This window comes from Stegodyphus dumicola, chromosome 6, assembly GCF_044657685.1.
Source record: "Stegodyphus dumicola isolate Sdum_Otavi_A_Nest chromosome 6, ASM4465768v1".
NCBI lineage: Eukaryota > Metazoa > Arthropoda > Arachnida > Araneae > Eresidae > Stegodyphus > Stegodyphus dumicola.
Genome location: NC_140773.1, coordinates 147,669,354 through 147,693,544, shown reverse-complemented (window position 1 = coordinate 147,693,544; position 24,191 = coordinate 147,669,354). Strand labels below are relative to the sequence as shown.

The 24,191-nt window shown below is 35.2% G+C and overlaps 1 protein-coding gene across 4 annotated transcripts in view; it reads right to left on the bottom strand.

Annotated features, from left to right (window-relative positions):
* Positions 1 to 24,191, bottom strand: part of LOC118198860 (cell adhesion molecule Dscam1-like) — a 199,755-nt gene that overhangs the window by 136,362 nt on the left and 39,202 nt on the right. For 2 of the 4 annotated variants that reach the window (XM_085818990.1, XM_085818991.1), the window contains exon 2: positions 12,111 to 12,389. The exons of the other annotated variants lie outside the window; for them this stretch is intronic. In XM_085818990.1, the coding sequence (XP_085675116.1) occupies positions 12,111 to 12,389 (279 nt within the window). The remainder of the gene's footprint in view (positions 1 to 12,110; positions 12,390 to 24,191) is intronic. 4 annotated transcript variants of the gene reach the window in all.

Sequence of the window (24,191 nt, the reverse complement as noted above, 5' to 3'; positions counted from 1 at the left end):
ATCCTGTGTGTCATTGCGAAAGATAGCTTCAAGTATGTTGCCCAAAATTTCTTCGCTAGTAGTGCCAAGTTGCGAAGCTGCTAACTGTAGTGGACGAAATACTTTCGCACAGGCTACTTTCTGTACCTTGCCATAATGCTCTATGACTCTGCTGCAATGGTTTTGCCACGCTTCCAGTTTGCTATTAATGATTAGTTTTTTGTAACTGGCGTGTTCCATTCTGTAAAGTTGCATTCTACTTTGCCTGGCGGCAGGGTCTATTTCCGCCTGCGCTCTTCTGCGTAAAGCCCTAACTCTACTCCTCTGCTCCGTAAGTTTGCCGTTCCACCAGGATAAAGAGTCAGATATTTTCAATCTCTTCCTTTTGTATGACATCCGAGCAACTGCCATTAGATCATGTATTAATTTATCGTAGATCCTGTCCAAATCGATACCAGATGTACAGTTGTCTAGTCCTTTGAGGTACTGGGGCAAAATCAGCCTGCACTGTTGCATGAACTTGGAATGTCCGCCATATTTCGTCTTTAAGCGATACTGTGTGTAATATATGCTCGGCAATTTCAGTTCAAAGAGAATCAGCCTGTGATCACTGAACGTCGGCGTATCACTGACTCTCCAATTGCTGATAAGATGTGCTAGTGGGGATGAAGCTAAAGTCAGATCAGGCCAACCCTCCGCCCTAGTGGTAAAGAAAGTGGGAGGGGACTCCTCAGAGTTGATCACAACTAGCCGACTTTCCGAGATAAAGTCTAGAACCTTCCGGCCTCTCTCATTTTCTCCCCGTGCTCCCCAAAGAGAACTCGAGGCATTAAAATCCCCTGCTATAATGTGAAACGGATATCTGGCAAGAAAATCAGGATTCAGTTCCTGCAGAAGATCATCCATAGAACCACTGGGAGGCATATAGACGCTCGTGAGGGCTAGCGAGGAAGTGTGTAGTTCTAAAAGGATTGTAACTGTATGTCCGGTTTGTCGGATTAGAACTGGTGACAATGGACCATGATAAATCAAACCTGCGAGTTTTAAAGTTGACAAGTAGATTTTAGCTGTGCTTGGCAGACCAGGTATGTATTCCCCACTAGTATAAAACTCCTGTATAAATGAGACTGTGGCCTTAAATCTTACCAATAGATCAGCAATCACCACTAGCTACTATTTAAATATCAAGATTACCATCAGCGATTTCAATTAAACCTATATCTTGCTCTCCAGTTCCTGAAAACTAAACAACAGATAAAGGTTGCCCAAAATAATAAAAAAATAATTTATTTAAGTTTTTTCCATAAGTAGACGACGTTTTAAAGAAATCAAGTTGAGGTATGCTGGCTGTGGTTGCTCTTAAACTGTCGTTTAGTAGCTTGCCCGGAATATGTTGAAAAATTCCGTTCTGTGCTGCGTTGTGACTCACCTCACTTGGCTGACAGTAACATCGAACAAGCTTACGAAATTCATCGTGGCAAGGAGTCAGGATTGCGCCTGTCGTTGACAAGAGCCTTGAGCGCCATACAAATGATAGTAAGACTTCGCTCAGTTCCGCCCTTAATTTTGATGGAGAACACCCCGGGAGGGATAAGTCCGAGGGTCTCCCACCTCTCTTTCCCTACCACTAGCCTCTCGAGAGAACTTTGGGCTCGCCGCCTATTTGGAGAGTCCCCATATCGCACGTACGCTACAAACATCCATGCTGTTATGTCTAGGAGCAAAAAAAATTTACTTTACACCGGACTGCCACTGGCTCCGACATAGAAATCTGAATACTCTACATCTAAAATTTTAAACACCATTCCAGAATTTTAAATGTTTATTTAATAGAATTCTATTCATATATTTGCAAGTTATACACTATAAACACAATAACAAAATTTGAACTTATCTGCACCAGCGTGAATAAGCCTGGCATAATATTCTGAACTCGACGCAACTTTAGGAGGAAAAATACCGCAAATTCAAATACAAGGTTTCATCCTTTCCAACGCAGCTAATTTTCTAAATATATTTTACTAATATCCGCAGCGGGACAGCGGATTCATTTCATTCACCCAAAACTCAAATGTTTTAACGTAATAGTATCGCAAAGGAAACATCGACTCAAAATCAAAATATTAAAATCCATAGAATATCATCCGCTGTTGCCATTCCAGCACTGCCAAGTTTTTCTTCCCGCAGCTGTTGCCAGACTTATCCTCGCTGTATGATGAGAGGTACAACATCCTCCCACCCTGATTTTTTCAAAATCAGACATTGGACAAAATTTTCTAACATTACGAATAAAACAAAACAGTACTACGTATTAATTTAGAAAACACATAAAAGAAACTCGGTTAACATACAATATATATGACAGATCATACTAAAATGAGATCAATAAAGAATAAAGTTCTAATTAAAGTCATTGCTAAAGAAAAGAGGATATAAGTCCAAAACGTCTATATTGTACGTTATTTCTATGAGCATGTCCTTGGTTTTAAGAGTCTACCGTATCTAGATCTGTTTTCAGTTGCCAGAGTTAGCACAGGATCACTGGTAGTTGAAACTTCTAGTGGATACAGTTTTTTGATTGGTCTTACCAAATATCCACTGCTTGTTTTTACCTGTACCACTCTGGTAGCCCCATCTCTGCTACTGAATATTTTTAAAATTTTGCCCTTTGGCCACATTACACGCTTTTATTGTCTAGTTCTATGAGGACTACGTCCCCGACCTTTAGGTTTTGACACGAAGCGCTTGCCTTCTGCACCAGTTGAGCCAGATATTCCTTGCGGAAGCGACTTCTCAGTTCTTGTCTCAACGTATTGCAGTAATTTACACGCACATTCAGTTTCTGGGAATCGATGTAATCCAGATCTGGTACCCCCACTTGTTTTATGTCTTGCAAAAACAGGGAAGGTGTCAGAGGTACGAGCTCTTCCGAATCATCATAGATGTATGTTAAAGGACGGTTGTTTAATGTGGATTCAACATCACACAGGACGGTCAATAACTCCTCGAAATTCACCGACGATCTCCCTAGAATTCGCACGAGAAGAGTCTTGGTGGAACGAACTAAGCGCTCCCACCATCCCCCCACCACCACGCAGCCGTAGGGGGGTGAATTTCCATTTTGTTGGAAAACACTCGTTTTCTGTGATTTTTCTCCAATCCAGGCATCTCAGAGCATTTTCTGCTCCGGTAAAATTGGTTCCGTTATCTGAATACATTGTCGCAGGACGGCCTCGTCTGGCAATGAACCGTCTCAGAGCCTGTAGAAACTCAGAGAGGTGACAGGCTCCAGGTGAATTTCCCGGTATACGGCGCAGGTGAACAAGACGATCCAAGCTTTACTCTTTGGTCTCAGAAGTAAAGGTCCATAAAGATCGACTCCAGTTGTTTCAAAGACTGCCGAATCTCTTATTCTGTCAAGGGGTAACTGGATCGGAGGGGTAGATAAAGCCTTAGCGGTAAATCTCCTACATACTACACATCGACTTACGCAAGATCTTATATTACGTTTCGACGGAATGATCCAGTATCGCTCTCTTAACTTAGCAGCTAATATCTGCACTCCCGCATGACAGTTCTTTTCATGATACTCTCTTATGAGGCATTCAGTTACGTAATGCTTGGACGGAAGCAACAGGGGATAAAGGAAGCAGAAATCATCATCACGTTCAATGATTTTAATTTTAACTCTGAGGACTCCGTCGTTGTCTCTCACTACCAATAATCCATGGACGGAATCTCCTTTCTCTTGAAAGTGCTTGCTTTGCTCTAAACTCCACAAAAATGTTTCGGCGTTAGTTTTTTCTTCTACTGTTAAGGTATCCGAAGAATACGAGGGCTTCTTTAGGAGTTTATTAGTAAAGCATAGAACCCAGCAGAATACTCGAACTATTTGAGAAAAACTCGAAAAACGTTTGTACCGCTCAGAATCTTCTAATTTTATACTCAAATTGACAATTACTCCCTTCTTAATTTCTGCTGCAACAGAATTTTCGTCTGGAGTAAACTCAAAGTCTAGCCATTCTTTCGGAGAGCTTTTCAGAAATTCGGGGCACTCTCACCAATTGCATTGCCGCAAATGTTCAGGCATGCAGCCACGAGATGCCACATCTGCCGGATTCAATTTCCCAGGGATATGTCTCCAACATTCCTGCTTCGAGAGTTTCCGAATCTCCTTTACTTTATTATTCACAAATACTCCCCAGTTTTCCTCTCGTTGTATCCAGCTAAGAGCCACAGTAGCGTCTGTCCAGTAATATATCGGGACATCGACTAAGCACAGGGTTTCAACAGTATACCTTGCCAAGCGTGCACCTAGAACACAGGCTAGCAACTCCAAACGCGGAATAGTTATTTTCTTTAAGGGCGATACCCGTGATTTTGCTATGACGAATTTCACGAAAACTTTGTCTTCTTCCTTACTTCGTAAGTAAATGACAGTTGCATAAGCAGCTTGACTGGCATCGCAGAGGACATGTAGAGTCCATGAATCCTTAATTCCATGACCATGCGACGAGGTAATTTAAGGCTGGAAAGACTAGGCAACCTTTCGTACCATCTCTCAAATCTTGTTTGAAGTTCATCCGGTAATGGCTTATCCCAGGTCGATTTTGTTGCCCAAGCCTCTTGAAGAATTAATTTCGCAGGTAATATGACGGGCACAAAGAAACCTAGCAGGTCAAAAACAGCATGGATTAGAGACAATAGTTTCCTTTTTGATAAGTATCTTTTAACGATTTCTCTTTGGACGGATATTGTAAGGCTGTCATCTTCTCGGTCCCACTGCAAGCCTAGAACTGCGGAGACTGGATCACTATCTTCAGCTGTTAGCTCTTGATCACCATATTGATTAAAAGTCCACATTCGAAGATCTATTTTGGCTTCTGCCATAATAGTAATTGACTGGCGCATAAAAATCTTTAGCTCTTTGTTATCATCGACTGACGTGACACAATTGTCAACATAAAATGATTTGGCAAGTTTATTTGCAAGAGCTTTGAATTCAGGTGAAACGTGGGACAAATGAAATGAAATCACAGCTGCCAATAAATAGGGGCTACTAGTTAACCCAAAAACAACCCTCTTGTGACGAAACACTTCAATTCTATTATTTACCCACCACAAAAACTTTAAGTAATTTTGATCCTCACGCTCTACCTCAATCTGTAAAGAGGCCCGCCTAATATCGGATGTTACACCAATTGCCTTTTCCCTAAACCGCATTAGAATGGCTGAGATTTCTTCTACAAGGTTTGGACCTTTTATCAAGCAATCATTTAGCGAAAGCGAACCAACGACTTTGCTCGACGCATCGAATACAGGCCTAATCTTGGTAGTGAGGATACCTAATTTTATTACTGGATGGTGTGGTAAATAATGCCCTTCGTCATTCTTTACTGATTTTGGGACAATTTCTATGACATCTTCCGCTAGCCATTCGTTAAATACTGTACTATACTCATCAAATTTATTTAATTTTCTCAATTTTCTCGTAGTAGCAAAGAGCCTCTTTTCTGCAATATGCCAGTTAGAGGGAATATCAGGAGGGAATTTTAGAGCCCTAGGTAAACTCACGCAATATCTACCATCTCCGGTTCTGCGAAGGCCCCTAAGAAACTGCTCTTTCGCTGCTTGATCTTCTGCGACCCTGGAAATGCTTTGCGCATCATCTGCAATGCCGATAGTTTCTAACTTCCACATAAAGGAAGGTTCCATGTCTTGAATAAGAAGATTAGTTACTAACATAGATGGGGTACCCTCAAAACTTTGGATAATCGTTCTTTTCGATTCACCGCACAGCGTCCATCCCAGTTTAGTATTTATGGCTGTCAAACCACCCTCAAGCTGAATTACTTCACCAGTAAGTATTTGCCCATAAATATCACTCTCTATGAGGATTTCTATTTCCAGGTGACCCTCACCGACATCTGAAATCCAAATTCTGTGTCTTTTTAATTCCTTCAATAACGATCCTTTAGGTATGCGTGGTATGCCTCCACAAATGGTATTTTGATCCAGAAAACTAAATTGGTACACCTTGTTTTTCCCAACCGGGCTTAGACCTACAGAATATATCTTGTGAATTTTTGACTCAGTCCTTGTTCCGCCAAATAACGCGTGAGTTAAAGTTTCAGAGGAAGTGCTTTTCAGATTTAAAGCTTCAGCTGTGGATGATAAAACGTAAGATCGTTGGGATCCACAATCCAAGAGGCACCTGACCACCTTATTTACAGTGCCTGCAACTATTTCAACCATTATCGTCATAAAAGTGACTTCATTCATACATAAGGGAGAGGACATCGTACTTTGTACCATTACAGACTCCTTATTGTCAGCATTGTTTTCTGATACCTCCGGGCATAAAATTATAGGGTGAGATCGCCTACACAAATAGCATTGAATAAACTGTGGACACGTCTTCGCAAAATGCCCTGGTTTAAGACAGCGGAGGCAGCATTTTAATTCTCTTAATTTGTCTAATCTTTCCTTTAAGCTCATCAATCAAGCTGTAAAACATTCTTTGCTTTCGTGAGATTTTCCGCAAAAAACACATTTTTATTCTTTGGCAGCAACTAGACTTCCTGCGCTAGCGATTGGGTTTTGGGTCTTAACTTTTACATCTTTAGAATGTTCATTGCGCGAAGTAGAAGAAATTTCGAATCCAGACCTGGCCAGTTGAACTCTCTGCTCTCCTTCGACCTCTTTACGCAAAAATTCCAGGAGACTTGTGAGACGTGACCCTTCTTTACTGAACAAAACGCTTCTCTGCCATATTCGAAGCATCTCAGCAGACAGACAAGACTCGACCATGGGATATAACCAGGAAACATTAGTATCCAGGGCTAAGCCTAAAGACTCTAGAGATCTGAGATGGGATTCGATTTTGTCAAACAGTGACACTAGTGGCAACCGATCCTTCCCTTGTGGGCGTACATTTTGGATAATTAATTTTAACAATTCCCTCACATATATCTCAGTTAAAATTTCCTTGTTTCCAAAACGCTCCTCAAACGCAGAAATGGCTTTCGGGTAATTTTCAGCCGTTAAAGGATAACTATCTATCAAGTCACTAGCCCGAGTTCCGGGTAACATTGATTAAGCTAAATAATGGAATTTGTCAACGTCATTGAGCTCCTTATCCTCATGGATCTTTTTAAATTGACCCCAAAATGTAAAGTAACTTAATAATTGTCCATCGAATTTTTTAATTTGAATTTTCGGCAACTTGTACCGTTTTTCATTAGAAGCACTTATGCTACAATCCGTGTTAGAACTCGTATTGACACTACGGTCAACCGCATTATCTATATTCTCTTTCACCCGACGATTAAGCGTGATAAACTCATCTGAATATTCTTCGCAGCCTATGACCTCTGTTTCCAGATCAACCTCAGCGGCTTTTCCCTTAATCATTGAATCTAGCATTTCTGAATCGCAAGATCTCAACTCAGCAATTATCATCTGCAACTTCAAAATTATGTCTTTCAATATATCTCTATCCGCTTGAACATCTTTACAAAGTTCGGTTTTTAGAATCTTAGCCGTCCTAGTAAAGGCACTGCGTGCCGTTGCACGCCTTTTCTTCAACATATCAACATCCATTTTTATCTTTAAATGCAGACCCAATTAAAACTCAAAATCTGTAATGTTATCATCAATCCGACAAATCCTCAAAAACGTCTTTACTCAGCAATTTCAAAAATATAACTCAATATAATAAAAATGAATAGCAATATGTAATAACATTCATAATACAGCAAAACAAAATTATTTTGAATATCACAGTAGAAGATTTAACGCATAACCTTTTCTACGTTTAGACGATTTAGCGCATAGCATTTCAATTGAAAATTGAAACTAATTCGAATACAAATACGAAATTCAACATTGCAGACAATAAAACGCATTACGTTTCCAAATAACACTTAAATTAATATTTACTTCTACAATAATATAATATAGCAAACACAATACTTTCTCAACTATATTAATATAATAATCAAAACACATTCGAATCAGGATCGCAATCCTGGCTGGCTCGCCATTTTGTTTATGTCTAGGAGCAAAAACAATTTTACTTTACACCTGACTGCCACTGGCTCCGACACAGCAATGTGAATACTCTACATCTAAAATTTTAAACAACATTCCAGAATTTTAAATGTTTATTTAATAGAATTCTATTCATATATTTGCAAGTTATACACAATAACAAAATTTGAACTTATCTGCACCAGCGTGAATAAGCCTGGCATAATATTCTGAACTCGACGCAACTTTAGGAGGAAAAATACCGCAAATTCTAACACAAGGTTTCATCCTTTCCAACGCAGCTAATTTTCTAAATATATTTTACTAATATCCGCAGCGGGACAGCGGATTCATTTCATTTATCCAAAACTCAAATGTTTTAACGCAATAGTATCGCAAAGGAAACATCGACTCAAAATCAAAATATTAAAATCCATAGAATATCATCCGCTTTTGCCATTCCAGCATTGCGAAGTTTTTCTTCCTGCAGCTGTTGCCAGACTTATCCTCGCTGTATGATGAGAGGTACAACACATGCCTTCTCTGGGATTCGAACCCGGGGCCTTCGGTACCGCAGTAGGCTCAGTGACCACTATACTGTCTGGGTGGATTAATTCCCTTCTAACACTTTGTAGAAGAACTGATTATATAGCTATAAAATTTATTACACAAATTTTAATATTTAGTAATTAAACTTTAAATTAGTAAAAAACGTAAGGTACATCATCAATTTTCATGGAATAATATGCTGACAATATGATAATTTCATTCAAATATCATTGAACGTCCATATTTTTAAGATGAAAAAATGTTTTACAGTTAGAACTCGATTGGAACTAATTTTGGAAATGAAAATTGTAGTTATATGCTTGTAGGATGAGATACAGCTACCGATCATGGGAACTTTCCAAGGGAAGACAAATCTCTTACACGATACATGTGAAGAAAACAACAAAAGTTCCATACAGCCAACCAGTTCATACATCATCGAAGAAAAGGAAGGCAAATGATCCGTATACTTCAGTTTTGCTTCTCTGTTGCTTGTCGCTAACAGTTAATAATAAAGTACTCCAATAGTCATATTCTTTCTGAAGAATTTTTTTAAAAACAAATTGTGAACTTTTCGAAATCTTTTAAATTTATAGAAGAAGCTACAATGTGCAAAGAAATGTCAACAATTTTTTTTACTCTGAAACTAAATAAAAATTAAGCAGTTGATCAAGCAGTCGGTTAATAAAAACATGTTTAGATATTAATACATATTTTTTTCATCTGTCAACACAGAGGATTTGTAAAAGTTGCACAGAAGTACTTGCCGCATCGTAAGTCTTGGCTTATATGTTATTTATGGTGAAAGAAGCTGACAAAGTTTGAAAATTTTTTTTTTTTTTTTTTTTTTTTTGTTGTTGTTGTTGTTGTTGTTGTTGACTGAGTCTTATAAAACAGATCCGATGTTACTGATTCCTCAGCTAGATTCAGAACTGCCCATTCTTAAGTAAGATCACAATGCCAAAAAGTGCAGCAGTTTGTATGAGATAATTTTACACTTTATAATTTCACTACTAATTTATGTTATATTATTTGTGATAATCTTTCCAATTGTTTTCCTTTCCAAATAAGTTTAAGAAAATACAAGCTACAAAAATAGATGAGCTGTGTGAATAATTCATATTAAAGTAGTTACAGGAAATATTATTAAATTTCCTATATATAATGAAATTCACATAAATCATATTATAATTTAACAAATATTCTCTAGTATAAAACTAATATAAATTAATATTTAATTAAGAACAATTATTATTATTATTATTATTATTATATTTTGATAGATTGTATATAGTTTATTTTAGGTTTACATACATAATTCGTGTAGGAGATATTTTCTGTAGGCAAGAGTTTCTAAATTACTTTGGTTTTCTGCTCTTAACTGACATTTAATTAATTTTAATTTGGTCATTTACTTACTACTTTCTCAAAATTCCACTAATTTATATTTCTTTTTAGTAATTCACAGCATTTGGTTTTACTTTCGGTTTTGAATTTTACTTTTACCCTAGCTTATATGGATGATGAAACACGAATTGAGTAACTGAAGAGTTAGGGTTTGAAGGCAACTTCTCCCTGATAAGTCTGGCTCCTACCTGCTCAACAATTATTCACTTATGCAATTTAAGTTTTTAGAATAATATATTTTTTCATGGTTTTAGATACGTGCACTTAATTTACATAGGCTCTTAGAATTTAAATGATATTGTAAATTAGTTCGCAGCAATAATAATTTTTATTTTTATTTTTTATTGTTGCAATTAAAATTTTCTTAATTAAATTTTATTTTATATTAGCTTTATACGAATAGAGAATATTTGTTAAATTCAAATTTCATTTCTTGCAGCAATGGCGCACGAGAATTATTTGAATTTAATTGAATTTTACTGTATTCTTGTAAATCATATTATAAGATATTTTCTCCCTCTTTTCCGCAGGTAACTGGAAGCACACTCGACGCGTATTCGAGAGGTCCACAATTCGACGTGGTTTTCATCTCTCCTGTTTCTGAAAAACTAAGGACTCTACAAGTAGCTCCGAACTAAAAGGTGGTGGACGACAATTCGTAACCACCAAGATTTGGCGATTGGGTCCCCTAACTAACAGTCGCCCTTTCAAAGTAGGAGTATATAAGGTATTCTCTCCATCCTTTCCGCATGCCTACGTGGTGAAATGGGATGCACACTCGACGCGTATTCGAGAGGTCCAGGTTCAAGTCCCGGCGGGAGCACTACAATATTTTCACGTTTCCAGCTTTAAAAACCCTAATGATTCTATAATAAAATTGTAATTTGTATTTACTTACATTTAGAGTGAAAATAATTATTTACTCGTTGTTTGTTAACCATTGAATTAGTATAAGTTGCAGAAATTCATTTGAATTTTGTCAGAAAACATTTTTACTGAAAGACTCATGTTTTCAATCCGTGCAATGCCCATTCTTTATATTTTGAGCGTTTTTATGTTTAAATACCATCTAAGGTCTAATATCTAATATCTAAGGTCTCTAATTGAGAGTTAAAAGTATTATAAGAGCGTTTTAAAAATATGCTGGCTGTAGTTGGAGCTGAAATTTCTCATCTGTAGTAGCACCTGATATTTAGTGCTTCCTGGGAAGATATAAATTTAAATATATATGTTATGTCGAATTTCTCATTTTTTTTCAAAGATGAGGGTATTTACACATGTATTAACTTTAAGATACTCTGCAATTATACAGAATTTGGGCAATGCGGATACGGATTTATTATAGATGCGGAAGCGTCACTCGCTCAATAAAAAATTCCCTAAAAAGCTATGACCTTGAAATTTAATGAGGTGAATGCTCCAAAGAATAAGACATGGAAGAAGACTGGAGACCTTTGTCCTGACACAGTGATGACTTTGAGAGATGGTTGAAAGGATAATATCTCAATCATGCAAACATCAAACTAATGAAACAATAGGATGCCAGAAGTGTAAGCTACCACACTAGTGGCGGCCGGAATCAAGAAGTGAAATCAAACTATGTACAACACAACGTTTGGACGAAGTCGATGAGACTAAGGTCATGCGATCCTATTGTTAGTCTGGCTACAAATCACCAGGCTACATTCTTAAGGATTAATATCACGGAATTCAAAGTAAATTTTCCTTTTCAACATCCAAAAACTTCTAAAAAAGTATTATATTATATTTGAATATTCTTTTATTAGAAAGTTGCGTTTTGTAACAACTTATGGTTGGAATACAAAGTTTTTTTTATGTTACTTCTATAGCAACACATAGGAAAGATTTTCCTCTAAATAGTTTAAAAACAGTTAAGGTTAGTGTTTTTAGAAATTATTTGCAATAAATATGGAAAAAATTACTATTGAAATTGAAATAAGAAGCCGTAAAATGAGAGAAATATTAAACAAAAAATTCACCGAATAGCAAACTGAGCATGTATATAATATTAAATAAATACAAATCAAAATAGCAAACATTTAAAAAATTCTTAACATTACAAAGAAAGCAGAACTAGAAAAAAAAAAAAAAAAAAAAAAAAAAATGGCAGAAACAACGCTTACCTTGAATCGCTAGCTCAGAACTGTAACTGGAACTTCCGTCAGTATTCTTGACAATACATGTATAATTCCCAGGACTATTATAATCAGCTGAGTTAATGGTAAGCACACTAAAATCATCATGGTTCTGAATTTTAGTTTGTTGAGAATTATAAATAGGTAATCCATCTTTGTGCCATTGGAAAGTTAATGGTTCTCTGCCAGTTGCTGCACAGAACACTTTTATCATTTGACCAAATGTCACGTTTTTTGAGAAAAAAAGTGGTTGAATCTTGGGAGCTCCTGAAAAAGCAGAAAATTAAAAAATAAAATACATATTAATCTTAAACACAAAACTAATTTTAAAAATACAAATTTAAACTGAAGTCATATAAATTATTGCATCCTCACTTTTATTATACACATAAACTGAATCTAAACAATTTTGCTTTTAATTTTAATCAAATTATTTAAGTTTAATTAGAAACCTAATTACGTGATTTTACCGATATACAAGTCTTAGAAAGTCCTCTATGAATGCATCCTTCCCCTTAGGCACACAGCCTTTGAGAGCTTTGCCATAATCAAATGAACCGAACGAAACCAACTAATATATAAGTTATATTTGAAATTTGATTTAATTAATGACTGATTATTTAGCTAAATGCATATATATTCACCTTATATCTCTAATTTTAATTAATACATTATATTTTATGATGATTAAAAATGCTACACAGTTTTTTTACTTTGAAAATTACTACAGTTCACTACAGGTTTTTATTTAAGAAATAAAAAAAAAAAAAAAAAAGAAAAAGAAAAAGAAAAAGAAAAATACAGATGGCAGATAAGTTTTTCCCTCAATGTATTCTTCATATTACCAGAAAAGACACGCTCTGCCTTAGTAAAACATAAATCTTTTTCTGAGATTTGAGCAATAATAATAGTTACTTGCCACTACGCTTATGTATCAAATTTAATTTTATCGAACTCATGTCTGATTTGTCACATTGGCTATGCATAAGTATGTATATTACGTTACCACGAAAATAAATACATGAAAAAACAAGCACGATTGATTAATGTAAAACATGCTAATTCATGTACCGCAGAAAATAAATACTAGAATCAGTCCCTTTTTACAATATTTCACTTTATTTAAACAGCTCGTATAATCAAGCTAAATGTCAAAAATACAGCGAAACATGTCTTGTCTGCACTATGACTGACATTAACATCAGGAATAAAAAATTTCCATAAATCTCTGCGTATTGACGTAATCTCTTTACACTTTATTCACACACAAAAAAAAAAAAAAAAAAAAAAAAAAAAAAAAAAAAAAAGAGTGTTGCAATTCCAAAAAAAAAAAAGACCCGCATGGAAAATAAACCTGTTTTGCAATCACAGTACAGATGCTTCGCAAAAAATGCAGCCGAACCTTCGCGACAAACAATGAATCAACAAAAATAAGTTGCTCTGCTGGTAGAACATTTTATAATTTGATGTCATTTTGAAGAAAATGCAATTAAAATTATGTAATGGTAAAGTGTATTTTAACTACAGCTTTATTTAAATTATAATTTATCGTTGTTTCTTTCAGTGAAACATAGAACTGTTTAACTATCCAGTTTTTTAATATAATTGTTTTTTGTTGCACTATTTCACTATCTTTCAGCTATTTATTTAAACTTTGTTATTACATTGAAGAAATATGACTATATGCTTCAGTACACTTAAAGAAAAGAGAAAACTTTACGTCATAATCTTTCATTCATTCTTGCTATGCAGCAGTTACTACAATCAGATTAGTACAGTATTACATCAGTATGTTCACAATTCTACAGCTCTTACTGTAACTGACTAATAGACGAAATTCAACTCTATTTTCTTATATTTCGAAAGCGCGGTTTAAGATAAACGTAGGCTGTCTGGAAAGTTTCCGATTTAACAAAGAAAAAAGATAATTTTTCTCCAAAATTACCTTTATTTTTAGAAATATTCTCCTTGTAAGTATATACATTTCTTCCATCGATGCCTTGATCCTTTTATAGCGCCTAAATAATATGTGGAATCTTTCTCTCTCCTCATATGACGGAAATCTTTGTTTTCCAAATGCTTCTTTTAGCTTAGGAAACAAACAAAATACACTTGGAGCCAGGTTTGGCGAACAGAACGGATGGTTAAGTAGTTCGAATAGTAATTCATGGATTTTCGCTATAGCAACTCCTGAAGTGTGAGATGGAGCACTGTCTTGGTGAAACAAATTTTTTTCCATTTACAAATGTAGTTGTTTTTTCGTAATTTCTGCCTTCAGCTTGTCAAGTAATGTTGCACAGCATGGTGTTCCCTTTTCAAGATAATCTATTGAGACAATCTCATAGCTGTCCAAGAAAACTGTTGCTATCACTTTCCTAGCAGAAGGAACATTTTTTGCCATTTTTGAACACGATTCTCCCGTTGCATCCACTGTGTTGACTGTGTTTTTGTTTCTGGGTTGTAATGATTAATCCAAGTTTCATCTACAGTGATTAATAGTTGAAAATACTTAAGTTAATTGGGACGCGTTTTGGGTCCAAAGTGAGCAAACGCAGCATCCAACATGCAGCCAGCTTGCGCATATATAAATCTTGGTTAAATGTGTGGCAAATACGTTCTGTGGAAATGCTAATTGCCTCTAACTTTGATTCGATGGTCGTCAGCACCATTTGGTGGCTTTTAGCGATGTTTTCTTCAGTGGCTGCAGTTTTGGCCGTCCTGAACGTTCATTGTCATCCAAGCTGGTACGCCCACGTTTAAATTTAGCCGCTCAAAATTCCACAGTAGTAAATGACGATGCAGAGTCCCCTACACTATGTCCAACTCCTCTTTAATATGAGTAGGCGGATTACCTTTGAAAAACAATGTTAGATTTTCACATACTAGTATTGTTCTAACATGCGCTTTTAACGAAAGTCAAGATTTCTCTGAAATGGCTTGCTAATTTTTCCCATAATTTCAATCTACACAAAGAAAAAGTTTTTTTTTTTTTTTCTTTTTTTCATTTAGTTTTCGCACTTTCTTTTTTCTCATTAGATTTTGAAACTAGACTCGTTTACTGTTTTCAGAATGGTATATTGTTCATGCAAAATAATTTAATTTTTCCAACTCTTTATTCCAAATTGAATATTTAATTTCTTTGTATATGTATTATGTGAGTTTGCAATGCTTAAGTGGATTTTGGTTTAGGACTTTAGCATTGCTTTTAATTGTATTATATATCTAATCATTCATTTACACAGAAAAGAAAAATAAATTGATTACTCAATATTTGGCATCAAATATAATATACATTACTGTTAATTATATTTGTAATAAAACGTACTTTTTATGTTCAGGAAAAAAAGAAAAGAAAGTTTATCACTTTACAAATAACGTAAAAATCTACTAATTATACTGATATAGAAAATAATTATTATGTAAATGTATTATGTAATAAAAAAATAATTATTAAGTACATAATCAATTAATATAAAAATTATTACATTTTTTGTATAATAAATAACGTAACACGTTACATGTAAAAATTCAATCATTTTTATAGTAATCTAATTCTGTTAATTACAGAAACGACTGCCTCCCCAAGCGAACAAGTAAGCACCATGTCAGTCACCGGTGGCTGATAGTAGACTTTCCGCTCGGACAGTGCCACAGACCGGTGCCTAGGGTTGTCAACTCTGTTGAATCGCAATAAAGGGCATTAGAAAATGTTAATTGCTTAGTATTAATTACAAAGAATTAATTCTTTTTTATTATTACTATATTTATTGGAATATAGCTGTAGAATCAATTATTAATGCTCATGTGAACAAACAATTGCTTAAAACACTAATTCAGAAGTCAAACAACAAAAATCAGCGTTAATTTACAAAATTTGTAAATCTGTGAAACAATCTGTGTGTAATAATCTGTGAAAATTTTGTAAATTAACGCTGATTTTTGTTGTTTGACTTCTGAATTAGTATTTATTCGGCGTGTTATTGTGTCTTAATTGCTTAAAACTTCAAAATAAATAAATAAATAAATAAAAATAAAAAATGTTTTAGTTTACTAATTTAGTAAATAACATATTGAATCATTAAACATAAAGAATGCTTTATAAAAAGACTGATTAGAATTTTTTAAAAATGTTAATTCAAACATACAGGGCATATCAGTACAGCGTGGACAAACTTTTAGGAGAGATACGAGTGCACCTAGACGATGGGAAATCACATAGGAATTGCATGGTCGGAAACGCTTTCCTGACGTGGTAGTGACGACACAAAAGTCAAGAAAGAAAGGACACAAACGGGGTGAGAAAAAATTTTTATTATTCGGAGTACAACAAAAAGAAAGAAAAACAACATAAACAGACAGCGATCTTCAAAGAAGGTGTTCGAAATTACGACCCGGACTGATGCAAGAACCGTGCGTCATGCATTATCCATTCGTGATGCAGATCTTCCATGCGCCAGACAAATGAGGCCTGCATTACGGTTCAATTTCGAATACCTTCTTTAATGACGATCGGTGTTTGTTTTTGTTCTTATTTGTAGGTTTCTACCATACTAAACGTAATAAAACATGTTTTTTCTCACTCTTTGTGTTTTCCTTTCTAGCATTTTGTGTCGTCAACACGGCGGCAGGAAAGCGTTTCCGACCATGCATTGCTATGTGATTTCCATTCCTCCTGAAAGTTTGTCACTGCTGTACTGATACACCCTGAATAGGAAAACTTTAGAAGGAAAAAAAAAACTGTTTTTAGTTTTATGGATATCTGATTGTTTATGCCATCTTATTGCTAAAAAAGTCATATACCCAATTTTAAAAACACTTTGACGAATAGTACACGTTGCTTCTTTTATGGATTAATAATTGCCGTTCACCATTTATAATTTTTTTCCCAGTTGCTGTTACACAAACGTATTCGCTTGGTCATTTTTAAAGCTAAACTTTAAATTAAAAAAATTACACTGCTTTACACCGACAGCCGAGCGGTAAATCGTTGAACAGTGGCAGCTCTGTCGGAGTTTTGACCATAGCGAAAGGGCTCGCTGAATGGATCCTTTCATGGTTTTCTAAAGGAAACTCAGTTAATTCACAAGTCAGAAAGTTTCCTTTAGAATGTCCTTCACAAAGGCATTCCCCTGTTTAGGTAAATAGTCCTTGTGCACTTTGCCATAATAAGCTAAACCAGTCCAAAACCAGAAAATATGCATCACTTTTTTTTTCGGCAGATTCTGAACAACTTTCTTTCAAATTAAAATATATAAATTTTTATGTAATGTACATATTTTTATATGTTTAGCCAAATATTTGTTTCTTTCAGTTCTCCATTTAATTGCATTGCACTAAAATTCTCTCACCGTATGTTGATGTTGCAGGAATTGAAAACAAATGCGAAACTCTTTTTAAAATATTCATATATTTATAATCAGCACTTCTTAAAATCATGTCTCATTTGCTACTTTATGTTTTGGGTCTTCTCAGAGTTTTATTTCTTTATTTTTATTGTTTCCCACAGTATATTTTCCTGTATTATGTACAACATGAGCATTATAATTAGTTTAAATAATATTTTTATTTAATGTAAGAAAGTTACTAATGTAAGGAGTGCCTTATTCCAAAACTACAGTTTGTATTTTATCTGTACTAAAAAAAATAATCCTCGTTCATTCTAGATGCAAATTGTTCATAGTATTTTTCAACCACTGGAACATTCCTTCTGCACTTTAATCTGGATCCATAAAAATGTCAATTACATAATTTACTGCGCCAAATTCCGTATTAAAATACTGAACTTATATAGGGAATATTTTCATGTCCTTTTTAATTTGAAGTATCAGTTTGAAAACGAAAATATAAAGGTGGATTATATTCTTTAGTTCATTCAACATTACTCCTAACGCCTTTTTTACCAAGCAAATTTGTAGCCATTGCTTCAGATTTTGTTTTACCAGCAGATGCTTTTGCAGCTAGTGTGGATTTTTTTAAATATTTAATTTAATTTCAAACTGCAATCAAATGAGTTACAGAAATGATTATACTTAACTGCATGGTATATTTGAGCCTTATAATCAAATTTTAAAACACTCTGTTTCTCTGTTTTTAAGAATGCATTTTACTTCAACGTATTTCACAGTAATATTAATTCGACTCAATTTAGTATTGAATACAGCATTTTTGTATAATAAAACGATATGATATGTCACAACGAAGATAAATAATTTCTTGAATTATTTATTTCTAATTTATTTTCTTTTTTCCAGTTTTTAATGACTTTTACTTAGTGTTTTCCTTATTCCTTGAAACCTTTTTTCATTATTTTAAATTCGGTCAATAAGTTATTGTTCTTATTAATTTTCCCTCAAGTTTAAAGGATCTTAATAGCTTGTTTCGCACCTAGGTCAAGCATTTCAAGTATAAACGAAATTCCTGAGGAAAATTCAAAGACGCCCATTTTGATATATTTTAAATTCATAATATAGTGAAACCTCATTCTAATCAACTTTCATTGGCTCGTTGCATCCGATTTAATAAGAAAAATACAGTTTGCCGCACGAAAGGATGTAATCAGTAATTAATCAGTACAGTACGTAATTAGATTAATATGTGATGTTTCGCCTCTCTGGAAAGAATTATAAAAGAAGATAAAAGTTTTAGGCTTATATAAAGAATAGCCATCACTTTTTTAAATCTTAAGAGAATTTTAAAGTACTGTTCAAGATCCAAGATAACTGTTTGAGATATATAATGGGATGATTTCTCACTTAAGGTCAAACATTGGAGTATTATCTGCTTATGAAAAAGGAATAGACTTAATCTACTATCTGCTTAGAAAAGTGCAGTCTATCTACTGCAGAAAAAGATTTGTGATTGACTGAGTCGAAATTATATTACATGTAAGGAAAACTTATTACGTGTAAGGAAAACTTGTAGTTTATACACTAACCGACTTTGAAAATTTCCCACCAAACAGGCGTACAAATTTCAGAATAGATGCACGTCACCGAGTTATGTGAATTATATGAAATGCGCAGCTCTCCAGTGCGCGTTGAAAAAGATATAAGGGAAGGTGCCTGCAGAATGTTCAGTTTTCGTGCCGTTATTTCTGATAGGAAAATCAAGGAAATTTGTTCTTTCTCAGAGGACACGTGTAATAGCAGAGAATGCCAGGCCGTCGTCAACGGAGGCAATTCCAGCAGACAAACGATTTTATGAGGAGCATGGTGATCGGACTGAGAAGGGCAGTTTGGCCCATACAGCAAATTTCAGCTGAAACACACCTGGACGCGACCACAGTGCAGCTACTGTGGCGACGATGATTGTAACATTGAAATGTGGTAAATCCTAGAGATTTAAATGCATCCAGAGGGATGTCAGCAAACGTGGATCGACGCATCCGCTAACAAGCGGTGGCCGCACCCGCAAGCCTATTCTACCTCCACTCTGCAGCATGTTAAAGACCCCTGGATATTCGCATATCGACCAGAATCATTTGCCGTCAATTGGTGGCTGGTGGCCAGCACTCGTGGCGTCTGTTAAGAAGACTGCCATTGACCCCCACATCATAGATGCCAATGTCTGCAATGGTGCCGGGCTCGAGCGATGTGGAAGACTGAATGGCACAGAGTCGTATTCTCAGACGAGTCACGCTTTTATTTCTCCAATGATAGTTGCAGCGTACGTGTGTGGCGTTGATGTGGACAGGTCCAATCCGGCAGTTGGGGAACGCTCCCCGCGCGGCAGCCCGGCATCATGGTTTGGGGCGCAATTGCGTATGATTCCAGGTCACCTCTAGTTTGTATTCAGAGCAAAACGATACATGGACGATGCGTTGCGGCCGGTGACACTCTCCTACCAGCGGAGAGTTCCCAATACTCTTTATCAGCAAGATACCGCCCGACCACACACTGCTCATATCAGACAACGTGCTCTGCAAGGTGCCCAGATGCTTCCCTGTTCACTGTTCTCTCCTGATCTGTCACAAATCGAGCACATTTGGGATGTGAATGGACACCATTGCCGCGTTCAGAAGACGAACTGTGGCAAATGGTTGACAGGGAATGGGAACCCATTCCTCAGGACACCATCCGTAGTCTCACTGACTCTATACGTAGACGTGTTGCTTCTGTAATGCCGTCCAAGGTGGTCATACAACCTACGCTGTTTCTCGCTTGTATTATGCATATCATTTTGAAATAAAGATCACCTATTGTTCGTTGCTGTCTCTCTCTGTTTGCCGAGTTTCATCATTTTCTAGCCACTCCTTCTTGGTGTTGCATTTTCAGTGTCGAGTAGTGTAATTTGTTTTAACAACCAAAAATGCAATCAGGTGAGTTTCCTAAAGTATTCGTAATCATTTTCTGAAATGAGTACATAAGGTAAATTTTGTTATTATAATTACTGATAGCTTTATCTCTGCTTTCATCGATCCTTAAAAGTTCTGTTATAAATAATTATTAACTGTTACTTTTTAAGAATTTTTTAAAAATCTTTATAGTTCTTTATAAGATACTTTAACATGTGCTTGAGTAAAGTAAACGGGATAATTAGAATGATTGAATGATTTTACATTCTAATCCTTCTGAGTAATTATTGGTCATAATTATTGGTCTTAACTGAGTAATTATTGGTCATAACATAAACGTTAACAGTACAATAAGCAAAACCTTCAGAAATCGAAATCTGTCTGTATAAATAAAGAGTGTTTGTTTTTCATGTGTATCTTTCATGTTAGTCTTTCACGGCGTTCACGTGTTTGTCTTTCTTACGAATCTACAGTTTTATTCCAATCTTGATGAATGACACATTTGATTTACAAAACAAGAGGAGAGTCACTGTCTACATAAGATTTCTCAGAAACTACCGGAAGGTTTCTCACTTTTTATACACATATATTTCCCTCTGATTTAACAAAATTTCGCGAAAACGTAGTGAATGAAAAGACTGGTGTTGCCCCGATGCAATAAAATTCTTTCAAATTTAATCTAAAAACTCGGCAATATAAAAGAAGTATGTTGTCAAGCAAAGCGCAACGTATATGTTCTTCGACTTAATAAACAAACAGCGAATTTAAAGGAATGTGTTGCCACTGTCCAAATTATTTTTATCTTCCACAAAACATTATTAAGTCGTTCAGGAAAGAGTAAGGTCTTTAATTTTTCCTTCAAATTTATTCTGTTATTAATTAACAAACTAAATGATTTAAAAGCTATAAGAGCAGATTCATTTCAATTAATAATAATTAATATCTGGGCTTGTGAAGTTACATTAGCTGGATTCATTAAAATCAAGTTTATATACAAAGAAGAGTGTCCGTTTATTTGTTTATATGTAATTCATGCAAATCTACAGTTTTATTCCGATCTGATGTGATTTTGCCCACATTTAAAACAAGTGGTTAGCTAACTGTATACATAAGATTTCGAATACCATCTCACTGAAGTCGTTTACATTAGAATGTTGAGCTCATAACACCCACCTTGCGCACACGTCAACCATCTTAGGTTCACGTCGCTGTTGTTGCGTTCCAGCTATTAGCGGAAGTAATACATGCTGAGTAAGGAATTTATATAATTGCTTTTTTGTTACGAAAAAATAAATATTAATGTATCTACACAGTTTTCAATTTTAAAATCACTTTACTCGTTTTAGGTTTACCTCGCCTTTGTTGGGTGACCGGTATCGCACAAGCGTGTTCGTTTACACGCTGGAACAGTGAAGAATTTTCCTGAAAAGCTTAGAATGCTAAAAGAAGAATTAAAGTGCGCTATATATCAGTTTCTCACGAATATTATGGAAACAGTGAAGAAAGCGGAAAGTGAGGATGGAGAGTTTCCGAAAGCTCATATCCGAAAAAAGACATGACCGATAATAAAGCAAGTGCCAGCTCTTACTAAAACTGCTACGTGGAGCCGTGCTAACTACACACAGTTCTTTAGTTTTGTATTCCAGCTTGGTAAAATTTTCGACAATTCATCTTGGTCCAAAGTAAGAAGAAAATCACTGTCTGCCTAAGGTTCCAAAAAATCTACTCTCATGTCCTTGAATGAAGCCTCACCCCTCTTCAGAAAGTCCGCACAACGTCGGGTGCTTCAGCTAGTAATGTGTAAAATATATAACGCACATTTGAATTGCATGACCAACACACATAAGGTAAATACTTTTTCTAAAGACGAGGATTCTAACCGAATGATGAAGAAATCTTTATTGAACTATCAGTGTTACAAGATATTTTAATCAACTAGTTTTACTTATTCTTAAGTCTGTTATGAGATTGCTTTGCCTGTTTAGTAGGTTGGAGGGGGAAGGGTAATAATTATTGCTAAAAAAGGTATACATGCAGAAAGTATCAGTTCGAATTTTGAATAGAAGTAATGAATTTATATATCGCGTACCCAAAATTTTCAAATCAAGCGTTTATACATAAATATTATGAAATCAGAAGAAAATCCATCTTGAGATAGTAAAAATAAATCAGGTCTAAAATTGTAACGAATAACATTTCCTTAACTCCTCTAGCTGACTCAGTCATTTGTTTCGTGTTATCTTCTCTCAATAACCTCAAGGCCATTGAGACCAGACTTAAAAATTTCTTCAGTGTAACTGGCAGTTACTTTTTGATTATAAAAGAAACAAATATTTTCAGCGTATAATTACTTTAATAAGCTTTTTCTGTTCGCAGAAGTGTAATATTAAAAGAGTTAATAAACTTCTTTCGAGAAACGCTAAAATTACATTATAAATACAAGTAGTTGCTTTCTAAAAGTTCATTCGACACAAATTCTCAAACAGTGAGCGTAATCTGGAATTTGTTGACATCAAGAGGGGTATTTAGATAATAAATGATGCCGGCATAAGCGGTTATCTCCTCGGAAAATATGCAAATTAAGCTCGAGATGAAAACATCTCTTTGCACCTAAAATGTTACGTGCTCAAAAATTTTTGAAGAATATTTACATTGATTTTGGAGTAGGTTAATTTTTTTATGGTGTAAAAATATGTTTGGAAGATTCTCTTAGCAAAGGAGAATATATTAAGGAAATCGCCAAATTCCTCTCTGTATTTGCTTTACAACTTCTCGTTTATGGAGGCAATTACGAACAAGTGATACCCACCATTGGCTAAACAGAAATAGAACAACAGAACATCGGTAATTTGATCCGTCTTCAAATTTCTGCAATTAGACTAACTGCATGGCGATTTTATGCTTTTCCACTGAGTGATTTGAATGCAATCCAATTTCCTTTGGAAAGTTGTCCACGAAGTCAATCCTCCCCTTAGTAGGCAAGTAGCCTTAGTGTGCTATACCATAATCTAAACAAAAGGCAATAATAAATCACGAAAACCAAGCAGAAGGTACAATTAACCACAGATTCATTTCAGATAGTTCTGATAACGAGATGTGTATCTTCTGATGTTCACTGAAGGCAATTGCTTTCATTATCAGCGAAGGTTACCATTGTAATAAGGAATTCGGTATCTGCCAGTACTGTGAAATAAAGGTTAAAGACTAGAGATCTTTTCCCCAGCGTAATGAACCTGTGTTTCTGCTTTAAAATCAGTGAAGTACGATTAAAGCGATATCCGTCACGCAACTTTTGCACTCCCTATCTAGATCGCATGCTAGTAACACCGGTGTTAATCATGCTACATTGGCCTTAACGTTTAAAAGGATGCCATTTGATTGAAGTGTTACTTTTTTTTTTTTTTTTTTTTTTTTTTTTACGGATATTAGCTAAAGAGACCAGACTTAAAAATTAAAAGTTGCCAAGAATACTAAGAATGAATTTTAAGAATGGATAGTTGCCAAGAATATGTTAGAAATATATAACCAATAACATTTCCTTATTCATGGCAGATAGATACATGAGCAAAAGTATTGTTCGGTATCTCATTTCTAGAAACTACAATAAAAGTAGTAATGAAAATCGTTCGTGAAACGCCACGCTTTAGCAGAGGATCCAGATTTTCGTTTGCTGGACGATAACACTGGTCTACCCAGCAGACAAATGATGTAAAGAACTTTCAGAATGAAGGGTTTTTTTCGTTGCAGTAGCCAGTATATTTTCCAGACATTAATTG